Source organism: Armigeres subalbatus, chromosome 3 (genome assembly GCF_024139115.2).
Source record: "Armigeres subalbatus isolate Guangzhou_Male chromosome 3, GZ_Asu_2, whole genome shotgun sequence".
NCBI classification, from domain to species: Eukaryota; Metazoa; Arthropoda; class Insecta; order Diptera; family Culicidae; genus Armigeres; species Armigeres subalbatus.
This window is the reverse complement of record NC_085141.1, coordinates 21,856,204-21,882,553: the sequence shown is the minus strand read 5'-3', so window position 1 is coordinate 21,882,553 and position 26,350 is coordinate 21,856,204. Positions and strand designations below refer to the sequence as shown.

The 26,350-nt window shown below is 41.5% G+C and overlaps 1 protein-coding gene across 1 annotated transcript in view; it reads right to left on the bottom strand.

Annotated features, from left to right (window-relative positions):
• Window positions 1-2,615: 2,615 nt before the first annotated feature.
• Window positions 2,616-26,350, bottom strand: part of LOC134220008 (neutral alpha-glucosidase C-like) — a 65,535-nt gene continuing 41,800 nt past the window's right edge. Inside the window, exons 3-4 of the mRNA XM_062698929.1 lie at window positions 2,974-4,595; window positions 2,616-2,918 (exon numbers count right to left, since the gene is read on the bottom strand). Of these exons, the coding sequence (XP_062554913.1) occupies window positions 2,694-2,918; window positions 2,974-4,595 (1,847 nt within the window). The 3' untranslated portion in view covers window positions 2,616-2,693. The remainder of the gene's footprint in view (window positions 2,919-2,973; window positions 4,596-26,350) is intronic.

Here is a 26,350-nt window from a genome sequence, read left to right as displayed (position 1 = left end):
TGGCTTGCGAATTTCGCCAACTTGGAAATCCTTGGATCTCGCAAGAATTTTGTTCAATCGAGTGGCTTCACTCAAATTTGAAACATTTGCACAAAGGTTTTCCAGCCGAATCGTTCAGCAGATCGTAGGGCCTTTTTGTTAGCTTTGCGAGCCAACTTGAAAGAATCCATCCCTGCTGAATGGCGTCTGTTCCAACTCCTTCTACACTGCTTCCTGAGCTTAGCCAAATCGGAATTCCACCACGGGGTTCCTCTTGAGGTTTTCACATAACGCAAGGGCAAGCTTCTTCAAAAGCTTCCACGATATGCAACGTTGTAGTATCAACGGCATCATCCAAGTCGGTAGGAGTTTCAATGGATGGTAGATATCCATGAAATTTTGTCGAGAGCAACTCTGTATAGAGATCCCAGTTGGTTGAACGGGGATTTCTAAAACGCAAGGTCTGCGAAGAAACATTCAACTGATCAAAATAGATGTAGCGATGGTCAGATATGGATTCCTCATCTGACACATGCCAATTCGTCAACTCGTGACTGATTCTATTGGAGCAGAGAGTTATGTCTAATACTTCTGCTCTATTAGATACCATAAAGGTTGGGCGATTGCCTATGTTAAGTAAACCAAGTTCGGTACTACTTAAGTATTCCATCAAGCTGGAGCCTCTCAGATTGATATCCGAGCTACCCCAGATGATGTGATGAGCATTAGCATCACTACCGACAATTAGCGGAAGGCCTTTTGACGTGCAATAACTGACCACTTGTTTGAAAGCATCCGTAGGGGATGGTTCATCATGTGGTAAATAAACCGAACAATAGACGTATTTCCTGACGGGGGATCCTATTCTATTTTATTTTATGTTCTATTCTATGTGCCACAAAGGGATTGTACCACTTTTGAAGCAAGCTGAAAGAATTCTGGTTACGCGTGTAGATCTTAAGGCCTATTCCAGAGTTTTCTGGGATCACCGTGAACCTATGTAATGGACCCATTCTATTATATGTACCATAAAGGGGTTGTACCACTTTTGAAACAAGTCGAAAGGTTTCTGGTTACGTGTGTAGATCTTAAAACATATTTCAGAGTTTTCTTGGATGACCGTGCACCTATGCAATGGACGCATTCTATTCTATGTACCTCGAAGGGGTGGTACCACTTTTCAGACAAGTCGGAAGATCTCTGGTTACGTATGTAGATTTTAAAGCCTATTCCAGAGTTTTCTTGGATGACCGTGAACCTATGCAATAGACGCATTCTATTCTTCGTACCACAAAGGGCTTGTACCACTTGTTGAGCAATCCGAAAGTTCTCTGGTTACGCGTGTAGATCTTAAGGCCTTTTCCGGGGTTTTCTTGGATGACCATGAACCTATGCAATGGACGCATTCTATTCTATGTGCCACGGCTGTGCGGATTTTTGCCGAGCTGCAGAAATAAAAACTAAGTGTGTACAGAGAGCATGTACCATATTTGAAACCGGAAAACTGATCTTCAGTTACGCATGTAGATCGAAAGGCCTTACTCCAGGGATTTCTTGGATGACCAAGAGCATATGCTATGAACGCATTCTGTTCTTTGTACTACAGAGAGCATGTACAATATTCGAAACCGAAAAACTAATCTTCAGTTACGCGCGTAGATCAAAAGGCCTTACTCCAAGGATTTCTTGGATGACCAAGAACATCTGCTGTGAACGCTTTCTGTTCTTTGCACTACAGAGAGCATGTACCATATTTGAAACCGGAAAATTTATATCCAGTTACGCCTGTAGATCAAAAGGCCTTACTCCAGGGATTTCTTGGATGACCAAGAACATATGCTAAGAACACATTCTGTTCTTTGTACTACAGAGAGCATGTACCATCCCTAGTAACACAGTTCAGATCGATTTGGTTGCAGCAACTCCAATGTGACTGGATTTGGTCGCATATCAGTCACAGTGACTCATATGTGACAAGTGTGCTACTAGGGATATTTGAAACCGGAAAACTGATCTTCAGTTACGCGTGTAGATCGAAAGGCCTTACTCCAGAGATTTATTGGATGACCAAGAACATATGCTGTGAACGCATGTTCCATATTTGAAATCGGAAAATTGATCATCTACGTATCCTTTCTCTGTACCACAAGGAGCATGTACCATACTTAAAACTGAACTGCAAATCTTTGTTCTTGAGTTCAAGCCATTTCTTGGATAACTGGATGACTTATCTGTGACTTCATGCAGAATAACTATCATTTCGATCAATTTTGAAAGTCAAATTTGAAAGTTTATTTCGATTCTAGTTAACAAAAATTTTCCTAGTGCAATCCCATTTCGACCGCATAAAAATGGTTTTGATTGTGCTGCCATTCAGTTAAATGCACCAGTCTATCAAACAACTAACACACATGCTTAACCTATCTTCTTTATTGAGAGGATGTAAATCTTAAGAATGAGTGAAGATATCCAAAGTGAATGCCGTTTCATGCAACAGCGGGCGAAAATGATGAGATATAATATCTCATATTATACAATACATTTCAAACGTATTTCGGAGGAATTATGGAGGCACTGGGTTCAGATTCTTTGAAAGGAAACGTGAAATGAAATGCGTTTTGGGTTGATTTCGGAGAATAGATGTTTTAATAACGACTGATTTTTTTGAATTTCGGCTGTGCAACAAATTCGTAGGAAGTTTATTATGATATACCTTATATTATATTATTATTTGGAAAGATGTACACAGTTTCGGGTGTTATTTCTGTTAATTGACATAGATCAAAATTAAGATTTTCAGATATGGGTATAGTTCGGTTCGGATGCCCGTAAAGTTGAATAAATAATACTTCTCCGGAAAAAGACCTTTGTTCAGATGAGCAAGCCAAGTCTTTAAGCGATTCAGTTTCCACAATTAGTCTAATCCGAACAGTGAGCTCCTGGAAGAAAGGTGTTTGAAGTTTTGGTATCAAAAAATTAAGACAAATTACTAACTTGTTCTAGTGCAACGCGGAATTCCAAGCTGAATCCTTCTTCGAACATCAGCATTCCTGAAGCATCACATTTCGTCTTCCGAACGTTACACCCAAGTGCTCCAATAAGGAAAAGCGGTTGAAGTCGAGCCTCGTCGACCCCCAAAATTTCGTCCGAGATCAGCCGTAATCCAACTATGTACCCAGGTCGAACGAACATCGGCAAATCGGACTCCACTACGGCATACTGAAGCACATCGTTCGTAGGTAGCTCGTCTCCGGCCCATAGCTCATAAAACGTTTCTGGGAAATAAATATCGATCTGCGTCATTTGTGGCAACAGTACGGGAGCTACCAGTAGAGCATCCCCCAACATGAACTGCTCCCACAACTCTGCCGTGTAGTTTCTAGCCTCTTCGTAGTGATAGAACATAGGCCTTAGAAAAGCGGCATTCAACACGATCAACGTATTCATATACTCCATCAAAGCATACCGCTTCCGTATGGCAGACATCATAATTCGTTGAGCAAATTTGCTGAATCGATGCGGCAGCCTATCGTCCGACACTTTGAACAATGGTAGCAGTGACCCAAATTGGTACCACCTGATGCATAACTCTTCCGTAACGTTGTCTCTTGCATTTCCGCAAATAGGAGTCCCAATGAAACTCAATCCAGCTACTGACAACCCAATCGCACGATTCACCTCATTCCTTAATGAAATCCACGTCCCGGATACATTCTGGGCCACAATTGCTGCCTTAGTTCTCAAGTCATACGCCCCCGTAATCAAAAGCCTCCCCTCCTCGACTACTTCTTCAACTCTTCGTGTCATCATCGGTCCCATCTGGTTCTGACTCTTTACCACCGTTTCCATACTATCCGATAGCTTCGTATCCCACCGAATCAGATCGGGTATAGAATTGTTCAACCCTTCCGGAAGATACGTTAGCTGGCTTCTACTAGGGTAGGTCTTGTTACCATCGTCCCGCAATGATCCCTCCTTCAAGCTGTATCCCGAAGCATTCAAGTTCTGAATGCTGGACCACACCTGTTTAAGCCACAGAGTCAATTCGTGACGCTCCGTGCGCCAATCCAAGTAGACAGTGGTCCGGTTTCGCACGATTCCTCGATAGGACGCGATGTTATAAGCGCTTCGAAGCAGTAGTCCATTGATTCGGGCGGTAGAAGAGGCGGAGCTACCCGTAGGCTCCAGCACCATGACAACCGACGGTACGAATCGTTTGCTATTGCGAGATAACAGTTGCATCGTTTCTTCAAGCTCCGAAGTGATAGACATCGAACTTGACAGCCAAAACAGGTCGTCGTTGAGGCAATGCGAATCGAAGATGATGCCACCGGAGAGCATCGTTTCGATGCTGGATCGAACGCTGGCGAGAGTGGTGTTACGCGATTCATCGCAAACGTGAACTCCGTAGGACCAGAACGGTGGCTGGTAGTGGTTTTGAGTGAGAGTTTTGAGTTGGCGATGCAGGTCGGTGGGGGTGGGACCGGGTAGAAGTTCTAGTTCGAAGCGACCGAGGAATTGGGCACGAATAACGATGAGGCGCGAACGTACGATTTCCACCTCGGTGAGCCCGGGAGTGTTGAAAACGACACCGTTGAATTGATTGGTTTTCATGTCTGAGAAAGAAAGTAACAAATTATATATTTTTAAAATTTGCAAGATCAAGTTAAATTACATAAAACAATAATATGACTCAAGAAGTCGAGCGTTGGAATATATACAACTTTTTACCTATTTACATTACAATTTGATAAGTCAAGTAAACATATAAATCATCCTCGAAATCAATGAAGATAACTAATTAACAAATGTACACAGGATTTTGTTTTTACACGATTTTTTTTCGCTCGTATTTTTGATCGTGTGACTTCAATTTGCTTCCAAAATCTTCGCGACATGTTTTAAAAAATCTAGAATAAATCAAAGAAAAATCACATGGTAATTAATATGCGTTGAACATTTAGGTTGACTGGAAAATTGAGCAAATGTAAATCGTGTAAAAGCAGAATCCTGTGTATTAACATTGTAGGGGCCCTCCTTAGCCGTGCGGTAAGACGGGTTTGATTCCCGGTGCCGGTCTAGGCAATTTTCGGTTTTAGAATCGCCTCGATTTCCCTGGGCATAAAAGTATGTATCATCGTGTTGGCCTCATGATATACGAATGCAAAAATGTTAACTTGCCTAGAAACCTCGCAGTTAATAACTGTGGAAGTGCTGAATGAACACTAAGCTGCGAGGCGGCTCTGTCCCGGTGTGGGGATGTAATGCCAATAAGAAGAAGAATTAACATTGTAACTGGAGAAAACGAACACAAATCCAGATTTTCCATTGTGGAAAATGTGAATTTTCCCTTGAATGCTTTTTAATTTTATTCTTAATTACCGAGACTTTCAGCCCGAGGCTGACTCGTCTCGTATTTGAATGTTATAAAATATAACCGTTTGCTGCGCTGCCCTTCTACGCATAATTGTCCCATGTTAGTTTTTGTGAATTTTGGCTTTTTATTATAGAGCAGTCTATTTTGATGTATACTTTTCGAAAACTCTCACAGGTCACAGATATTGAACTTTGTCATTTGGGCGAAAGGGTCGTTTGGCCGAAAGGGTTGTTTGGCCGAAATGGTTGTTTGGCCGAAAGGGCCGTTTGGCTAAAAGGGTTGTTTGGCCGAAAGGATCGTTTGGCCTAAAGGATCATTTAGCCGAAAGGGGTCATTTGGCCAAAAGGCTCATTTAGCCGGAAAGGTCGTTTGGTCGAAAAGGGTCATTCAGCCGAAAGGGTCGTTTGGCCGAAAGGATCATTAGGCCGAAAGGATCGTTTGACCAAAAGGGCCATTTGGCCGAAAGGGTCGTTTGCCCAAAAGGGTCGTTTGACCGAAAGGATCATTGGGCCGAATAGGACATTTGGCCGAATAGGCATTTGGCCAAATAGGTCATTTGAAAAGTGAGAAATTAGGAGTAAGAAGAGAGACGTCTCATTTCTCATTCCTCATTTCTCACTTCTCACTGTAAAACATGAAGAGCGCGAAGTGATTAATGAGACGTCTCACTACTCACTTCGAACTTCTTACTTTTTACAGCGAGAAGTGATAAATGAGCAATGAGAATTGAGACGTCTCCCTTATCACTTCTCATTTCTCACTTATCACTGTAAAAAGTTTTTTTTTTCTTCCTAAACAATGGAGGGGGAATCTGCTCAACAGACATCCTGGGTTGACCTGGAAGTGCGGGGTTAGGGATCACCGAGGCAGGACTACATTCCCGACCCGCTAAACCGTTTGAAGTATTCACCGCGGCGCTGGGACTGGAGGGTAACACCGACAGTCTTACAGGGGACGCACTGACAGCTGTCCTGTCACGTGCATGCGATGCCAGTATGCAGAGGAGGGCACCACCGAGGAACGGTAGACCTCCAGCATACTGGTGGAGTGCAACAATCCGCAGACCTTCGGTCAACCTGCCTTAGGGCTAGGCGAAGGATGCAGAGAGCTCGCTCTGAGCAGTTGAGGGATGAACGCCGCTTGACGTTCAAAGCTGCGAAGTTGGCCCTTAACAAGGCCATCAGTAGCAGTAAGAGGAAGCGTTTTGACAACCTATGCCTGAACGCCAATGCTAATCCCTGGGGCGATGCCTACAGGATAGTAATGGCGAAGACCAGAGGGGGGCTGGCGCCTCCCGAGCGGTCGCCGGAAAGGTTGAATCGCATTATCGAGGTTCTCTTCCCGTCCCATGCCACAAGCCCTTGGCCACCACCAGCACCGCAGAACGCGAGTGCTGAAGTGGCTGAAGTGGCAGCGGTGACGAACGAAGAGTTGCTTGCGGTGGCCCGAACCCTTGACACGAACAAAGCTCCGGGGCCCGACGGGTTCCAAACCTCGCTCTGAAGGCAGCGCGATCATGGCTAACCCGGACAAGTTCAGGACAGCCATGCAGAGATGCCTGGACGAGCGCAGATTTCTGATAGGTGGAAGAGACAGAAGCTGGTGCTGTTGCCGAAGCCGGGAAACCACCAGGTGACCCATCGGCGTACAGATCAATCTGCCTACTGGACACCACAGGGAAGTTGCTTGAGAGGATTATCCTCAACAGGCTTACCCCGTACACCGAAGGTACGAACGGCCTGTCAAGCAATCAGTTTGGGTTTCGTAAGGGTAGGTCCACGGTGGATGCTATCAACTCGGTTGTGAAAACTGCGGAAGTAGCGATACAACGCAAGCGGAGTGGAACTCGATTCTGTGCGATAGTGACGCTCGACGTCAAGAACGCATTCAACAGCGCAAGCTGGGATGCCATCGCGCTCTCGTTACTCCGGTTGGGCATTCCGGTGGGCCTGTACAACATTTTGGAAAGCTATTTCCAGAATCGCGTACTCTTATACGAGACCGATGAAGGGGAGGGTAGTGCTTCTATCACCGCAGGAGTCCCTCAGGGATCTATCCTGGGACCGGTGCTATGGAACACTATGTACGATAGTGTTTTAAGACTGAAGTTCCCCCCAGGTGTTAAGATCGTTGGCTTCGCCGGTAGCTAGTTGTGATTTGAAGCTAGTGGGTAGCTAGTATGTGGGCGTGCGTAGTAGCACGGACCCTTCCCAGAAGTAATGCCGAAAAGTCTGTTCCGGGGAGACTCAGGGTCTGTGAACAGGGTGGTTTTAGCGGGTCGGCAATAGCTAAACTCCGTTCGCCGGTAGCCCACCGGTGTCTGGATGCAGATTCCCACCCTACTGAAAAAAAAAAAAAAACCGTTTCCGGGGGGGACAGCAGGGACAGCATGGACCATGTCCAAGGGCTTGACGACCCCTCCCCAGCTGTCTGCGAGTCAGGGAGAACTGCCTAGGGCGTGGTGGGATTTAGCAGTGGGCTCTGCTAAAATCCCTCCCAAAAAACCACAAGTGCCCGTAATCAGACTCTATTAAAGCGACTGTGTGCCGCTTCCAAAGCACAAGCCCAGGGAGTGCCAATTGGCATGGGGAGTGTCCCTACTTCGGTAGGGTAGCGCGTGAGCTGCTTCGGCAGGGAGTGAGTGATCTGTTTGTGCTGAGGCAGGAGTGTCATAGCGCGTCACCGCTATTGTCACCTCGAAGCGCAGCAGAAGTCTGAGTATGGACTGCACATGCTGAGGTAGGAGTCGAGGGACCTATCGACACCTCGAGGCATGGCAGTGGAGTGTTAGAGTGAGCACCCGAAAAAGGGTCACATGGAGCGAATGGTCTTTGGAGAAGCTGCTTCGGCGGCAGGGTAGCAGTGGGTTGTACCCACACACCTACAGTTGTGCACATGTGGTGCATGGGAGTGTCCCTGCTTCGGCAGGGTAGCGTGTGGTCTGCTTCGGCAGTGGTGTGATTGATCTGCTCGTGCTGAGGCAGGAGTGTCGTAGCGTAATATCTGTAGGCCCAGGCATGGCAGCGGAGCGCCCGGGAGAGCATCCAAGTAAGACTCGAATGGAGTGAATGGTGGGCGAGCACCCAAGTCAGTCTCGCATGGGACAAGTGCCTGTGTGAGCGATAATGAGCGAGTACGCTTAGTACTGCCATCCCCCAGAAGTAGTACTGCGAGGTGGTTCCTGGGGAAACGATGGTGGAGCCAAAGGGAGTTTAGTCGGTATTACCGGTATGGTCGAGTCCGACACTCCAGTACACTTGTGGTAGTTTGGCAACTACAATGCACGTGTACTGGGTTAGTGTGTAAATGCATTCTCCCTTGTAAAAAAAAAACCGTTTCCATTGCCGCCAAGCCCATAGTCCCTTCGGTACAACCAGAAAGTAATGCTTCAAAGGGGGGCCAGTGCACAACGCACCCTCGAGGTTAGCTGCGTGTCCTTGCAGCACCGAACATCGTTACTCGCTTTTTTAGAAGAACACCATGGTATCGTGCCAGCGCGTTGCCGGCTTTCCAGGTGGCCTTACCACGCCCTATGTCCTCTATAAAAAGTGAGAAGCACGAAGTGTGTAGACGTCTCACTACCTACTTCGTGCATCTCACTTTTTACAGCGATAAGGGAGAAATGTTGAGTGAGAAGTCTTTCTTTCTTTTAATTTTATTTGCTAATTATCTAATACATGCATTCATCTCTTAGACTAGGTGTTCCGTGTTTTCTTAACACTATCATCCTTATTTGCTATGTTACTTTTTAGTTATTATTAATACATTTCAATTGCCTCTGGCAGTTAGAATTTTTCCTCTGGTTGAATTGAACCATGTAGGAATTACAATGTTTTCAACTTAAACTAAACTTAACCTATTTTATACTAAGGAATTTTAAGGAGTTAATCGTTGCAATAGAAGATTGCAACGATTTTTGTCTAAAATTGGAAATTATTTTGTTGGACATTTGTTGCAATGTCTCAATATTAGAAATTCTATGAAGTTCATTGGTACTATACCACGGAGGCAACTTCAGAATCATTTCTTTCTGGTATTGCAGCAACTAGTCCATATTGGCACAGCATACAACATGGCAGGTCTAAAAATTTGTTTGTAAATCAAAAGTTTGTTCTTAAGACAAAGTTTTGATTTTCTGTTTATAAGTGGATATAGGCACTTAATATATTTGTTACATTTGGCTTGAAGGCCTTCAATGTGATTTTTAAAAGTTAATTTTTGATCTAGCAGAAGTCCTAAATATTTAGCTTCGCTAGACCAATTAATGGGCCCTCCTTAGCCGTGCGGTAAGACGCGCGGCTACAAAGCAAGACCATGCTGAGGGTGGCTGGGTTCGATTCCCGGTGCCAGTCTAGACAGTTTTCGGATTGGAAATTGTCTCGACTTCCCTGGGCATAAAAGTATCATCGTGTTAGCCTCATGATATACGAATGCAAAAATGGTAACTTGGCTTAGAAACCTCGCAGTTAATAACTGTGGAAATGCTTAATGAACACTAAGCTGCAAGGCGGCTCTGTCCCAGTGTGGGGATGTAATGCCAATAAGAAGAAGAAGAAGAAGAAGACCAATTAATTGGAACCCCATTCATAGTGACAATATGTCTGCTAGAAGGTTTCAAATAAGAAGCTCTCGGCTTATGTGGGAAAATTATAAGCTGAGTTTTGGAAGCATTCGGGGAAATTTTCCATTTTTGCAAGTAAGTGGAGAAGATATCCAAACTTTTTTGCAATCTACTACAAATGACACGAAGGCTTCGCCCTTTGGCTGAAAGGCCCGTGTCATCTGCAAACAAAGATTTTTGACACCCTGGTGGTAAATCAGGTAAGTCAGAAGTAAAAATGTTATACAATATGGGCCCCAGTATGCTGCCTTGGAGGACAACAGCCCTTACAGGTAATCTATCAGATTTAGAATTCTTATTATATCTTATTATAAATAATTTTGGATCAGTTTAATGATGTACAGAGGAAAATTAAAATTCATCAATTTTACAATCAAACCTTCATGCCAAACACTGTCAAATGCTTTCTCTATATCAAGAAGAGCAACTCCAGTCGAATATCCTTCAGATTTGTTGAGCCGAATTAAGTTCGTAACTCTTAATAACTGATGAGTGGTTGAATGCCCATGGCGAAAACCAAATTGCTCATCAGCAAAAATAGAATTGTCATTAATATGAACCATCATTCTATTTAAAATAATCTTTTCAAATAGTTTGCTTATTGAAGAAAATAAACTGCTTGAGGGGTTTGATTGAAGAAAATAAAAGCCTCAGCTGGATTTTTGTCTGACTTCAAAATTGGAACTACTCTGGCGTTTTCCATTTATCTGGGAAGTATGCCAATTGAAAACATTTGTTAAATAAATTAACCAAAAAGGATAAAGAGCTCTCAGGAAGTTTTTGATAAGTATGTAGAAAATACCATCATCACCCAGGGCTTACATATTTTTAAATTTTCTAGTAATAGATCTCACTTCATCCAAATTGGTTTTTCCCAACGAAGGGTCAAAAACATTCTCTTGATTGAGAATGTCTTCGAAGCTCCGTGTAACCTGATCCTCAATTGGACTAGTGAGACCTAGACTAAAATTATGGGCACGCCCAAACTGCTGAGCAAGTTTTGAGCCTTTCCGTAGTATTTAATAAAATTTTATTTCCCTCATTATGTGCTGGAATTGACTTTTGAGGTTTTTAAGAATTTTGTTAATTTCCAAAAGGGTTTCGAACTGGGATCCAACTTCGAGACATTATTCTCAAAAGTTGGTATTTCTCAGAATAGCGAAACGTTTTTTAATTTCATTTTGCAAATCTCGCCAAATAACTTTCAACGCGGGATCGCGAGTTCTTTGGTATTGCCTTCTTCTCACATTTTAAGACGGATCAGTAGCTGAAGATCGTCGTCAATAATAATGGAGTTGAATTTAATTTCACATTTTTATTTTTATTTCACATTCACAATTGCAATGCCTCTGGCTTCGACAATCAAATTTGTCAAAGATACGAGAGCATTATCAATATCACTTTTGCTATCGAGAGGAATATCAACATCAAAATTCCTATCGATATACGTTTCTATATAAATCCCAATCAGCTCTATGATAATTAAAAGTAGAGCTGATTGGATTATAAATAACTTCTTGTGAGATTTCAAATGTCACAGGAAGGTGATCAGAGTCAAAGTCAGCATGAGTTACCAATTGGCCACACAGCTGACTTGAATCCGTTAAAACTAAATCAATTGTAGAAGGATTTCGACTGGATGAAAAACAAGTTGGTCCATTGGGATATTGAATAGTATAATATCCCACAGAACAATCTTCAAATAAAATTTTGCCGTTGGAATTGCTTTGAGCATTATTCCATGAACGGTGTTTGGCATTGAAGTCACCAATTACGAAGAATTTTGATTTGTTGCGAGTCAGTATTTGAAGATCAGCTTTCAACAAATTCTTTTGCTGCCCATTGCATTGAAAAGGCAAGTAGGCTGCAATGAAGGAAAATTGTCCAAAATTTGTTTCAACAGAAACTCCCAAGGTTTCAAAAACTTTGGTTTCAAACGAAGAAAATAATTTATGTTTGATACGTCTATTAATGACAATGGCGACCCCACCACAGGCGCTGTCAAGACGATCATTTCTGTAGATAAAATAGTTTGGATCTCTTTTAATGGAGAGTCCTGGTTTTAAATACGTTTCAGTTATAATGGCAATATGCTCATTATGAACTGAAATGAAGTTGAATAATTCATCTTCCTTACCCTTTAGAGAGCGGACATTCCAATTTAGAACTTTCACACAATTATTTGGATCCATTGAAACGGAGTCCGATAACAATTTTTGTGTGTACTTTATACCAACCTGAACAGCTTCAGGAATGGTATTTGCTGAACATTGCATCAATCATGTGATGCAATTGTTCAGTTAAAAAATCAAAATCGGAAGCAGTCATGCTACCTGAATCAACAACTTATGACCGTTATTTTCCGTTGGGACATGGGTATAAACCTCAATTTAAGAAGAGAAATTTGGTCTACCAGCAGAGATGTTTGCATACGCCGGTACATTGGAACAATTGGCCTTTACTGCAATGCTTGCTACCCTTGGACGAGCAGCAAAATTTGTTTGTGAATTGTGGTGGGTATGAATTGCTCGACCGGTAACCGGTTTCGAAATTTGAGCGTTTGAAAAATTTCTACCCGTCGAATCTGGGATCCGATTGGAATTTCCCGTCATCAATTTTGCACGGGAATTCAAAACTTTTTTGCGTGAAGGGCATTCCCAGAAATTGGATTTATGATTGCCCCACAGTTTGCGCACTTAAATTTATTGGAATCTTCTCTCACAGGACATGCGTCCTTGGCGTGAGAGGTTCCACCACAAATCATGCATTTAGCATCCATGTGACAATGTTTGGTTCCATGACCCCACTTTTGGCACTTACGGCACTGGGTAGGGTTTTGGAAATTTCCCCCAGGCCTGCGGAAATGTTCCCATGTAACACGGACATGAGACATAATACAGGCCTTTTCCAAACTTTTCATATTATTTAGTTCACTTTTGTTAAAATGAACTAAATAAAATTCTTGAGAAATGCCCCTCTGGGAAGTACCGGAGTGGGATTTCTTTTTCATCTTAATTACTTGGACTGGTGAAAATCCAAGTAATTGAGAAATTTCAATTTTAATCTCATCTAGTGATTTGTCATCACTGGGGAGACCTTTCAAGACGACTTTGAACAATCGCTCAGTTTTGTCGTCGTATGTGAAGAATTTATGGCGCTTCTCAGTTAAATACTGAAGAAGACGTTTGCGATCGTCAAAGGATCCGGGCAAAACGCGGCAGTCACCCTTCCTAGCAATCTGAAATGAAACCTTGATCCCCTGAAGGTTACTCAAAATCTCATTCCTAAAGCCAGAAAACTCGGCAACAGATACCACAATCGGCGGAATCCTTTTTCGCATGAATCGAATCACCTGGGCTAGATTCGATTTGCTCAATATCATCATTAATCAAATCGAACTGATTGCTCCAGTTCGATTGGAGAAGAATTATTTCCGATATTAGAGTTAGAAGGAATATCTGAATTCTCCAGCTTCCTTCTATTTTTCCGCGCTTGGGCAGGACGGTCTTGAAACCTTGTTTCTTTGAAGGAAGTGGAGAATTCAGAGACTCCCCTTCCTCTTGTTTTTGTTAATACTCATTGCTGAGCGTGGAGACGTGACCTTCTAAGAGGTTTTTTCCCAGAACGGTGTCCCTGCAGGATTACCACCGCTTGTCGGAATTTGACTTCCGCAAGCGGGTCCAACGTAAAACGAAGGCACGGGTCCTTGCAAAGATCGTAACGGGATCAGTGGGTACAAATAGCGCTAAGAAGCACCGTTGAAATTAAAATAGCTTCGGGTAGTATTAAAAACTTCCTTAAGCAAAGAGAGAAAGAACCGCACAGCACGAAAGCACGATGCGGTCTGTTGAGTGAGAAGTGAGTCGTCTCTCTTCTCATTCTTAATTTCTTTCTTTTCAAATGACCTTTTTGGCCAAATGACCCTATTCGGCCAAACGAACGTTTCGGCCAAATGACCCTTCCGCCAAAGTACCCTTTCGGCCAAATGGCCTTTTCAGCCAAATGACCTTTTCGGCCAAATGACCCTTTCGGCCAAACGACCCTTTCGGCCAAATGACCCTTTCGGCCAGATAGGTTTCGGCCTAGTAGCATTCGGTCAAATGGCTTTCGGTCGAATGGGATTCAGCCAAACAACCCTTCCCCTTCCACAGCAATTAGCACACCGCTACTGCCGGGTTCCTTCCGGACCGTGAGCTATGTTTCTTCACCCACAACACCGCCAGTGAACTTCCAGTCCAAAACACTAATCCTTTAGGGGGATTTTCGTCATCAAAAATGACCATCAGTCACACAAAACACCAATCTTCAGGACGAAGCACTAATTAAAGTCTATTACACACTTTGTTTTTACTTTACATTAAACTACCTCGCGTACCTGAAGGAATAAAATAGATCCCATCTCGCGGTCCTTAGCCTCTTACCCAGCAACTCCTATCCCTACCTCCCCGCGGTGCTGGCCGGGATACGAGCAACCTTAGGGAAGATCGGGTAACCAACCCCGGTGGGAACTATGGTCGTATGCTGACGGGGAAGGCCGTCAGCACCTCTCCGGAGGTGCAAATCTTATTGAGCGTCTGTTCTCCATGTCAGGATCAGCTCACAACAGGACCGGCTGATCATCGTCCGAGTGCCAGCGAGGGACTCTAAGTAAAACTGTGCACCATAGGGGGTTTGGTATCAGGCCCTGCAAGCCAGCCAAAAAAAACTCACGCAACGAATAATCAACAAGAGAGTACGGACCGGAACCATCGGCGAAGACCACTGCGACGAAAAGGGACTAGCGATTGGAAACTCAGTTCGTGGAACTGCAAATCTCTCAACTTCATCGGGAGCACACGCATACTCGCCGATGTGCTTAAGGACCGTGGATTCGGCATCGTAGCGCTGCAGGAGGTTTGTTGGAAGGGATCAATGGTGCGAACGTTTAGAGGTAATCATTAAGCATATGCGGTATTTCGAAAAATTTCGTTTCAGGTGGTTCGAAATAAAATTCCGCGGAATTTCGCGGAATTTGAGCATGGCGAAATCTGATTTCTTGATTTCGTTTCGTTTCGTAAAATTACAAAAATTTCGCTAGAAAAAACTAGCTTCTAACGAAATTTAATGGAATTCCACGGAATTTCGAAACAAATTTAAACTTAAACCATACTTTATATTATCAAAAATTTTGGCTGCGCCGCTGAACAAAATCGTAAAGTTATACAAAACTTTATGTTATACAATTTTTGCCTTTCTCGTATACTAAGTATACGGTAAAGGCTATATGATCGCTCCAAAAACAAACTTTTTATAGAAGGCCCGGAGACCCATAGTGTTATATACCAATCGACTCAGTTCGACGAATCGAGGTGATGTCTGTGTGTGTGTGTGTGTGTGTGTGTGTGTGTGTGTGTGTGTGTGTGTGTGTGTGTGTGTGTGTGTGTGTGTGTGTGTGTGTGTGTGTGTGTGTGTGTGTGCGCAAAACTACTCAAAAAATGTCACTCATTTTTCGGGCACTTATCCTCAACCGATTTGCTCGCAACAAATTGCATTCGACGCAGAATCCTGTCCCATTGTTTCCTATTTGAAATTGGCCAGATCGAACTATGGGATCGAAAGTTATGGCCAAAATATAAATCCATACGAAAAAATCGCGTAAAAAATGTCACTCATTTATCGGGCACTTATCCTCAACCGATTTGCTCGCAACAAGTTGCATTCGACGCAGATTCCTGTCCCATTATTTTCTATTTAAAATTGGTCAGATCGGACTATGGAATCAGAAGTTATGGCCAAAATACAAATTCAAACGAAAAAATCGCGTAAAAAATGTCACTCATTTTTCGGGCACTTATCCTCAACCGATTTGCTTGCAACAAGTTGCATTCGATGCAGAATCCTGTCCCATTGTTTTCTATTTGAAATTGGCCAGATTTAACTATGGGATCGGAAGTTATGGCCAAAATACAAATTCAAACGAAAAAATCGCGTGAAAAATGTCACTCATTTGATGTCTGTGTGTGTGTGTGTGTGTGTGTGTGTGTGTGTGTGTGTGTGTGTGTGTGTGTGTGTGTGTGTGTGTGTGTGTGTGTGTGTGTGTGTGTGTGTGTGTGTGTGTGTGTGTGTGTGTGTGTGTGTGTGTGTGTGTGTGTGTGTGTGTATGTGTGTGTGTGTGTGTGTGTGCGCAAAACTACTCAAAAAATGTCACTCATTTTTCGGGCACTTACCCTCAACCGATTTGCTCGCAACAAGTTGCGTTCGACGCAGAATCCTGTCCCATTGTTTCCTATTTGAAATTGGCCAGATCGGACTGTGGGATCGAAAGTTATGGCCAAAATACAAATTCATACGAAAAAATCGCGTAAAAAATGTCACTCACTTTTCGGGCACTTATCCTCAACCGATTTGCTCGCAATAAGTTGCATTCGACGCAAAATCCTGTCCCATTGTTTCCTATTTGAAATTGGCCAGATCGAACTATGGGATCAGAAGTTATGGCCAAAATACAAATTCATACAAAAAAATCGCGTAAAAAATGTCACTCATTGTTTGGGCACTTACCCTCAACCGATTTGCTAGCAACAAGTTGCAATCGAAGCAGAATCCTGTCCCATTATTTTCTATTTGAAATTGGCCAGATCGAACTATGGGATCGAAAGTTATGGCCAAAACACAAATTCATATAAAAAATCGCGTAAAAAATGTCACTCATTTTTCGGGCACATATCCTTAACCGATTTGCTCACAACAAGTTGCATTCGACGTAGAATCCTGTCCCGTTGTTTCCTATTGAAAATTGGCCATATCAGACTATGGGATCGAAAATTATATCATTTTTGCCTTTTATGGAAAAATCGCTAAAAAACTCACTCATTTTCAGGCACTTTTCCTCAACCGATTTGCGAGCAAATTGCATTCGACGCAGAATGTCTCATATTTTCTTATTGAAAATTGGCCAGATCGGACTATGGGCTTAGATGTTATGGTCAAATTACTATTTATTGTGCCTGTCATAAGACGAGTTTGAACAATCCCATTGAATTCCACCACTTAATTGTATCCTGACAGATACGTATTTCGACCTCAACAGTAAGGCCGTCTTCAGTGTCTTGTACTTGACTCGACTTGAAGAAAATGATCGCAGCTTACACTATTTATACTATGCGTAGGTATAATAATTTATCTAGGTACTTATCTTACTACGGTGCTAATTTCTACTCGCTTGATGCGCTTAATGCTTAGGTATAAACCCAGAAAGCGGATCTAGAGCAGATAATCGTGGATACTGAGACAGCGATTTCACGAAATGTTGATCAACGGGACCAGAATAGCGTGAGAAACATCGTAGCAGACGCCATCAAAGCAGGACATCATGGGACATCGAACAAAGACGAGAGGAGGATTTTAAAGGAGTTAAAGGAGAAACCAGTTTACTACATGAAGGCGGACAAAGGAAACGCAGTGGTGATAATGGACAAAGAGGACTACGATGAACAGATGACGACAAAAAATCAACGGAGGACCATACAGGCATTTGAGAGTGGACCCACTACCCGGACTAATCCGACTTACGGATAAAACGATAAAGGAATGCAAGACGATCATCGGAGAAGCCCGCGTTAAAATGACGAACCCTGTTTTACCAAGGATCAAAGGACTACCAAAGATACATAAGCCAGGTACAGAGATGCGAGAAATAGTTTCATCAGTGGGATCCCCTACACAAAACTTGGCCAAGTGGTTAGTCAAGGAGTTCCAGAGTATGCCGAAGCCGTTCCCCAGCAGATCAGTTGTAAACACCCAGGAGTTCACCAAGAGGATATTGGAATCAGGAAACATCGGAGAAGAGGACATCATGGTATCATTCGACGTAGCAGCATTGTTCCCAAAGCGTTCCAGTGAAGGATGCTCTGAACCTTTTGGAGGATTGGCTACTAGGACAACGGACGGATCCAACAACGCGAGGAAAGGTAAAGATGTATCTCAAGCTTGCAACATTATGCATGAATGAGAACTACTTTACATTCCGTGGAAGCTTCTACAAACAAACGAAGGGTGCACCTATGGAAATCCGCTATCACCGTTTTTGTGCGAATTATTCATGGCGAATTTGGAGGACAACCTAGAGGAACAAGGAGTACTACCCGAGAAGTGGTGGAGATACGTGGACGACATTTTCAGCATCATCATCCGGAAAGATCTACCCAGGATTTTGGAAGCGATAAACAACGTGCATAAAGACATCAACTTCACCCACGAGGAGGAAAAAGGAAAGGTAAATTACCTTTCTTGGATCTACTGGTTATCAAGGAACAAATGCAACATTAGACTTCGAAATCTACAGGAAGCCCACCAACACCATGAGAGTCATCCCATACACATCAAATCATTCGTATCAGCACAAAATGGCAGCTTTTCATCACATGATCCACAGGATGCAGACGATTCCCCTGAGCGAAGAAGGAAAAACGAAGGAGCTACAACACATCTTGGAAACAGCGAGGATCAATGGATACAAGGAAAGAACAATACAAGCAATCATCAACAAGAAGCAGAGGAACCTACGTAAAACGAACTGACAACACTGACACCAATCGATGAACCGCTGAAGATGGTATGGGTCCCCTATGATCAACACATCACCCACCAACTACGCCATCGACTGAGGAAATTCGGTATCGATTAAGTATTCTCCAGCAGAAGCAATCAATTGAAGACACTGTTGGGCTCCACAAAGGATAGAGTAGAAATGTTAAATAAGGCAGGGGTTTATCAAATTAATTGTCCACAGTGTGATAAAAGTATATGTAGGTCAAACAAAAGATCGTTAGATGTAAGGTTCAAAGAACATATTGCAGAAGTAAGTAAAGGCTAAGAGGGAAACTGATAAGGGATTAAATTATGAGTTTAGGTCTAAGGTAGCTGAACATGTATATCAGGAAAATCATTCGATTACGACGTCAAACATTAAAATTTTAAGAAATGGCACTTGGCCGTGGAAACTTGATGTTGCTGAGAGCTTGAAATCTACCGACAGGTACAAACGCGGTTGTTGAATAAAGATCAAGGAAATGGTAGCTCCTGGCTCTTCAAGTTTATACCTAAGCATTAAGCGCATCAAGCGAGTAGAAATAAGCACCGTAGTAAGATAAGTACCTAGATAAATTATTATACCTACGCATAGTATAAATAGTGTAAGCTGCGATCATTTTCTTCAAGTCGAGTCAAGTACAAGACACTGAAGACGGCCTTACTGTTGAGGTCGAAATACGTATCTGTCAGGATACAATTAAGTGGTGGAATTCAATGGGATTGTTCAAACTCGTCTTATGACAGGTGAAAACATTCCACTAAAAAGCTCAAAATAATTTTCTTATTTATTGTGAAAAAGAGTTCGAAAAAGTCTAGCTCACTTTTTTAGCACTTAGACTTCATCTATTCCCCAAGAAACACAAGTTCAACAAATCTGGTTGCAGTAACCATATTGTGACTGAATCCGGTCATATATAAGTTATTGTGATTGATGTGCAATATGTGTGCTTCTCAGGTCGCTCGCAACAGATTGCATTCGACGCAGAATCTTGTCCCATTGTTTTCTATTGAAAATTGGCTTGATCGGACTATGGGACGGAAGTTATGGCCGAAACACCATTTTTGCCTTTTTATACGAAAAGGCTGTATGTTCGCTCCAAAACCAAACTTTTACAGAAGGCCTGGAGACCCATAGTGTTATATACGTATAAGCTCGACGAACTGCGATGATGTCTCTGTGTGTGTGTGTGCGCGCACCAAAAGTGCGAAAAGTTTAGCTCACTTTTTTGGAACTCATCCTCAACCGATTTAATTCCAACTATAGATAGTAGAATATATAGATAGTGGAATATATAGATGAGCGAAGTTAAATCCTCTGTCTCCAAACGAACTGTCAAACGTGTCTCCAAACGAGCATGACGTCACGATTTCAATGGAAATGTTAAGGGCTGTGACGTCATATGCGCGTATGCACGGTCAAAAAAAGCGACTCAGCCATGCTTTCGCTCATCTATAGATTCTACTATCTATAGTAGAATATATAGATGAGCAGCATTCAATCGATTTTTGCCGATACGCGCATATGACGCCACATAACATTTCCATTGAAATCGTGACGTCATGCTCGTTTGGAAACACGTTTGACAGTTCGTTGAAACAGAGAATTTATTTTCACTCATCTATGTACTCCACTATCTGTAATTCCAACAAATTTCATTCGACGCGGAATCCTGTCGTATTGTTTTCTATTGAAAATTTGGACCATGGGCACAGAAATTATGGCCAAAATATACTATGTGTTATAAAAAAGCGAGTAAAAAATGTCACTCATTTTTCATGCACTTATCCTCAACCGATTTACTCCCAACAAGTTGCATTCGACGCGGAATTCTGTTCTATTATTTTTTATTGAAAGTTGGCCAGATTGGACTATTACCTTAGAATTAGGCCAAAATACTTTTTGCCTTTCTTGTACAACAAAGTTGTACCGAAAGGCTATAATTTCTTTGCAAAAACGAACTATCGGATGCTTCCACACTGATACACTTCCCACCCTCTTCATACGGTAGATTGGCAGAAAGACGGTCATGAGATTTATATCAAATAAAAAATAAATATTGCCCTCCGCTCGCTTGATGGGAATGACATTTTCGTTTCTGTTTTGTGTAGTCGGAGCTTCAGTTCAATTTACATCCAAAAGTGCTATCCTTAAAATATATGACTGGGTAAAATAAAACAGGGGTATGTACGTCAAAAAGATTGGAAAAGGAAACAAAAATGTCGAAATTCTTATTAGCATATTGTAGATCAAGCTGAAAACCGAACCGAGGTCTCGCGACAATCGCATTTTCTCGCATTTCCGGATGTTGCAACTGCATCGCGAGTAGTGCGCAACTGTGCCATAGTCGGGCACCACTCGCGATGCAGTTGCGACATCCGGAAATGGGACAAAATATGATTTTCGGATTTCAACTGGATCTACAATATCTTTAATCTGACAATATAAATATAAATAATCTGATTTTCATAGAACGGACAAAGAAATTTGTCTTTTTTACTCCTAGCTACTAGCTCATCTATTTTCAAGCACACACATTTTACGAAGGCCGAGAAAGGCACCATCACCGCTAGGTGGATTAATCTGGGTTTTTTAATAGAAAAATCAGAAAAGAAAAAAGTCACTTATTTTTCGGACACCTAACCTTGATCGATTTACACGCAACAAGTTGCATTAGACGCAGATTCCTGTCCCATTGTTTCCTATTGAAAATTGGCAAGATAGAAATATGGGATCGGAAGCTATGGCCGAACACCATTATTGCCTTTTTGTTTACAAAGTATACAAAAAGGCTAAATGTTCGCTCCAAAACCAAACTTTTACAGAAGACCTGGAGACCCATAGTGTTATATACCAATCGACTCAGCTCGATGAACTGAGATGATGTCTCTGTGTGTATGTATGTGTGTGCGCGCACCAAAAGTGCGAAAAGTTAGCTCACTTTTTTGGTACTTATCCACTTGCAACAAATTCCATTCGACGCGGGATCCTGTCGTTTTGTTTTCTATTGAAAATTTGGAAGATCGGACTATGGGCACAAAAATTATGGCCAAAATGCTTTATGTTATAAAAAAGCGCGTAAAAAGTCTAGCTCATTTTTAATGCACTTACCCTCAATCGATTTACTCACAACAAATTGCATTGGACGCGGAATCCTATTCTATTATTTTCTATTGAAAATTGGCCAGCTTGGACCTTAGAAAATATGGCCAAAATACTTTTTGCCTTTCTTGTGCTACAAAGTTGTACCGAAAGGCTATTATTTCTCTCCGAAACGAACCATCGGATGCTTCCACACTGATACACTTCCTCCCTCTTCATACGGGAGTTTGGCAGAAGGACGGTCATGAGATTTATATCATAACAAATATTGCCCTCCGCTCGCTCGATGGAATGACATTTCCGTTTTCTTTTTGTGTAGTCAGAGCTTCAGTCTAACAAACATCCAAATGTGATATACTTAAATATATAACTGGGTAAAATAAAACAGGGGTATGTACATCAAAAGATTGGAAAAGGAAAAAATTGTCGAAATTCTTATTAGCATATTGTAGATCAAGTTGAAAACCGAACCGAGATCTCGCGTTCTCAACTGGATCTACAATATCTTTGCTTGAAATAATCCGATTTTCAAGTTTTTCCGGCCTAGAAGTTTTTCTTTTTTACTCCTAGCTACTAGCTCATCTACTTTCAAGCAAACACATTTTACGAAGGTCGAGAAAGGCACCATCACCGCTAGGTGGATTAATCTGGGTTTTTCTATTAATGCTTACTACATAACCCCATTCTTAGTCGACAAATATGCATGTAGTTTTCTTCTATAAAACGTCTTCAGTGTTTCCATGATTAAAATTTAAATTTTGTGATATTTTTTTACTATTTGCACAATATGAATGCGGAATCGATCGTGTTGCTGCTGGTCATGGGACGGCAGCTAGTCCGGGAGATTGCGAAGTGATAAAAATCTACCTCGCGTAGCAGAAATTTGTTTGACTAGTGTGCAATCGATAGTGTTGATGCTGATCACTCCAGCTAGTATGGGAGAACGCGAAATAATAAAACTAATGTCTGCATCGAAGAGCAAAAAATTATTTAGTGCGGAATCGATCGTGTTGTAGAAGATTATTAAACAAAGCAAAAATTTAATTTGTAATTTGTAATTTTATTCATTCAGTTTTACGTGATCCTGTAGGTACAGACCTTATTTTCAGGGCAAGGAAATTTACATAAAAAATGTTATACAAAATGGAAAACTAAATAAGTGGAATTACATAGATTTGTTCTATTTTATCGAAAGCTTGCCCTAAGTGAACTTTTGAATGCGTTGGTGGAGTATTGTTGTTTTACCGACAACGGGAGTCGGTTCCAGGCTATAGTTCCTGCGATGAGGACACTCTTCCTCATAGATGATGTATGTCGTGGAATCACAAAAGCACGAGCACGTTCCAGTTGTCCGCGTAGAAGGTGTTGCTGGAGATAGTCGGGCAGATTACCAACAAAGCCTTGTCGTATAAAGCAGCAGATCCTTTCGTGGTAGTTCGTTCGTATGTCATGACCAATTATTGTGTTGATTACTCTGTACGTTGATTCTCGGCGCTTGATGTTATGTACGAAGCGTACAGATGCTTTAAAGCAGCGGTCAAGTTGATCTTTCAGTACTGCAGACAATCCAGGGTAATAAATCACGTCACAGTAGGTAAAATATGGCAGGATCGAATACGAAGCGTTCCAAAGACTTTGGCCGTTACGTCGTTCACTAGTGGAACCCATTTGAGGTGTTTATCCATTCGTAGCCCAAGATTGATAACACTGTCCGAAGTAGCTATCACAGATCCACAGAAAACAATGTCGACGGTAGGTACAACTGCACTGTTTTCTTTTGAGAAGATGATTGCCTGGGTCTTATTAGGATTCGGAAAGAGCTTATTCAGTGTGGCCCATTGCGCAATATGCTGGAGTTCTGTGTTGATCATGGCAATAAGCTGGTCAACTTGCTGAATAGGCCCCGATAAGTAAATTTGCAAGTCATCTGCATATAGCTGATAGTTGCACTGGAGTGTTAAGGCAAGACTGTTGATGTAAAGGCTAAACAACAGTGCGCTTAAGCAGGAGCCCTGTGGTGTTCCATCAGTTACTGGGAGCTGGGATGATAGTACGTCACCACTTTTAACAGCTTGAGACCTCTGGCTAAGAAAAGAGCGGATTAGATCACAAGCCTCACGATCGAAGTGGAACTAGATTGTGTAGATTGTTCTGCGGGATATTATACTATTCAATATCCCAATGGCCCAACTTGTTTTTCATCCACTCGAAATCCTTCGACAATTGATTTGGTTTAACTGATTCAAGTCAGCTGTGTGGCCAATTGGTAACTCATGCTGACTTTGACTCAATCACCTTCCTGTGACGTTTGAAATCTCACAAGAAGCCATTTATAATCCAATCAGCTCTAATTTTAATTATCATAGAGCTGATTGGGATTTATATAAAACGTATATCGATAGGAATTTTTATGTTGATACTCCTCTCGATACCAAAAGTGATATTGATAAATGCTCTCGTATCTTTGACAAATTTAATTGTCGAAGCCAGAGGCAATGCAATTCCGAAATGTGAAGTTAAATTCAACTCCATTATTATTGACGACGATCTTCAGCTACTGATCCGTCTTAAAAATGTGAGAAGAAGGCAATACAAAAGAGCTCGCGATCCTGCGTTGAAAGTTATTTGGCGAAATTTGTAAAATTAAATTAAAAAACGTTTCGCTATTCTGAGAAATACCAACTTTGAAAATAATGTCTCGAAGTTGGATCCGAGTTCGAAACCCTTTTGGAAATTAACGAGAATTCTTAAAAAAACCCTCAAAAGCCAATTCCAGCGCTTAAAGAGGGAAGTAAAATGTTATTAACAAATGGCGAAAAGGGCCCATAATTTTAGTCTCGGTCTCACGAGTCCAATTGAGGATCAGGTTGCACGGAGCTTCGAAGACATTCTCAACCAAGAGAATGTTTTTGACGCTTCGTTGGGAACTAATTTGGATGAAGTGAGATCTATTACTAGAGAATTTGAAAACTTGAAAGCCCCGGGTGATGATGGTATTTTCTACATACTTATCATAAAAATTCCTGAGAGCTCTTTGTCCTTTTTGGTTAATTTATTTAACAAATGTTTTCAATTGGCATACTTCCGAGATAAATGGAAAAACGCCAAAGTTGTTCCAATTTTAAAGCCGGACAAAAATCCAGCTAAGGCTTCTAGTTATCGCTCAAATAGTTTACTTTCTTCAGTAAGCAAACTGTTTGAAAAGTTTATTTTAAATAGAATGATGGTTCATATTAATGACAATTCTATTTTTGCTGATGAGCAATTTGGTTTTCGCCATGGGCATTCAACCACTCATTAGTTATTAAGAGTTACGAATTTAATTCGACTCATTTGACAGTGTTTGGCATAAAGGTTTGATTGTAAAATTGATTGATTTTTATTTTCCTCTTATTGAACTGATCCAAAATTATTTATCAGATCGCTCATTGCAGGTAAACTATCAGAATTCTAAATCTGATAGATTACCTGTAAGAGCTAGTGTTCCCCAAGGCAGCATACTGGGGCCCATATTGTATAACATTTTTACTTCTGACTTACCTGATTTACCACCAGGGTGTCAAAAATCTTTATTTGCAGATGACACGGGCCTTTCAGCAAAAGGGCAAAGCCTTCGTGTCATTTGTAGTAGATTGCAAAAAAGTTTGGATATTTTCTCTACTTACTCACAAAGATGGAAAATTTATCCGAATGCTTCCGAAACTCAGCTTATTATTTTCCCAATAAGCCGAGAGCTTCTTATTTAAAACCTTCTAGCAGACATATTGTCACAATGAATGAGGTTCCAATTAATTGGTCTAGCGAAGCCAAATACTTAGGACTTCTGCTGAACCAAAAACTAACTTTTAAAAATTACATTGAAGGCCTTCAAGCCAAATGTAACAAATATATTAAGTGTCTATATCCACTTATAAACAGAAAATCAAAACTTTGTCTTAAGAACAATCGTGTACTTCGTTCGGTTGTGCTGTAAACTTAGGGTTTAGGAGAGTAGTTTAACACTCATTGTTATAAGATGATAAGATGCTCTGCATCTCCGTGAGCGCTACGGAAAAGAATCGTTGGTTAGTTGAGAAGGTAATTCACGTGAAACTCCTCAGTAAGCGACAAAATATTTATTGAACGAAGTTGTTTTAAAACAAGAAGACGAAAACTGTGTTTCAAATCAATCCAACGAAAACATATTTGCTATTATCTTACATGCATTCATCTCTTAGACTAGGTGTTCGTGTTTTCTCAAAACTATCATCCTTATTTTATGTTAATTTTAGTAATTATTAATACATTGAAATTGCCTTTGGCAGTAAGGATATTTCCTCTGGTTGAATTGAACCATGTAGGAATTACAATGTTTTCAATTTAAACTAAACTTAACCTATTTTATACTAAGGTACAAGGAGCTAATCTGTACAATAGAAGATTGCAACGATTTTGTCTAAAATTGGAATTATTTTGGGACATTTGTTGCAATATCTCAATATTAGAAATTCTAGAAGTTCATTGAATATATGCGTAACGATCGAGCACATCTCTATAGACCCATTACAGATTTCGACTTCTTAGGCTAACTCCTGAGCAACTTCAATTTTTCAAAATAATATTTTGAATACTCTGCAATACCTTCTTCTGGTATTGCAGCAACTACCATATTGGCACAGCATACAACATGGCTGGTCTAAAATTTGTTTGAAAATCAAAAGTT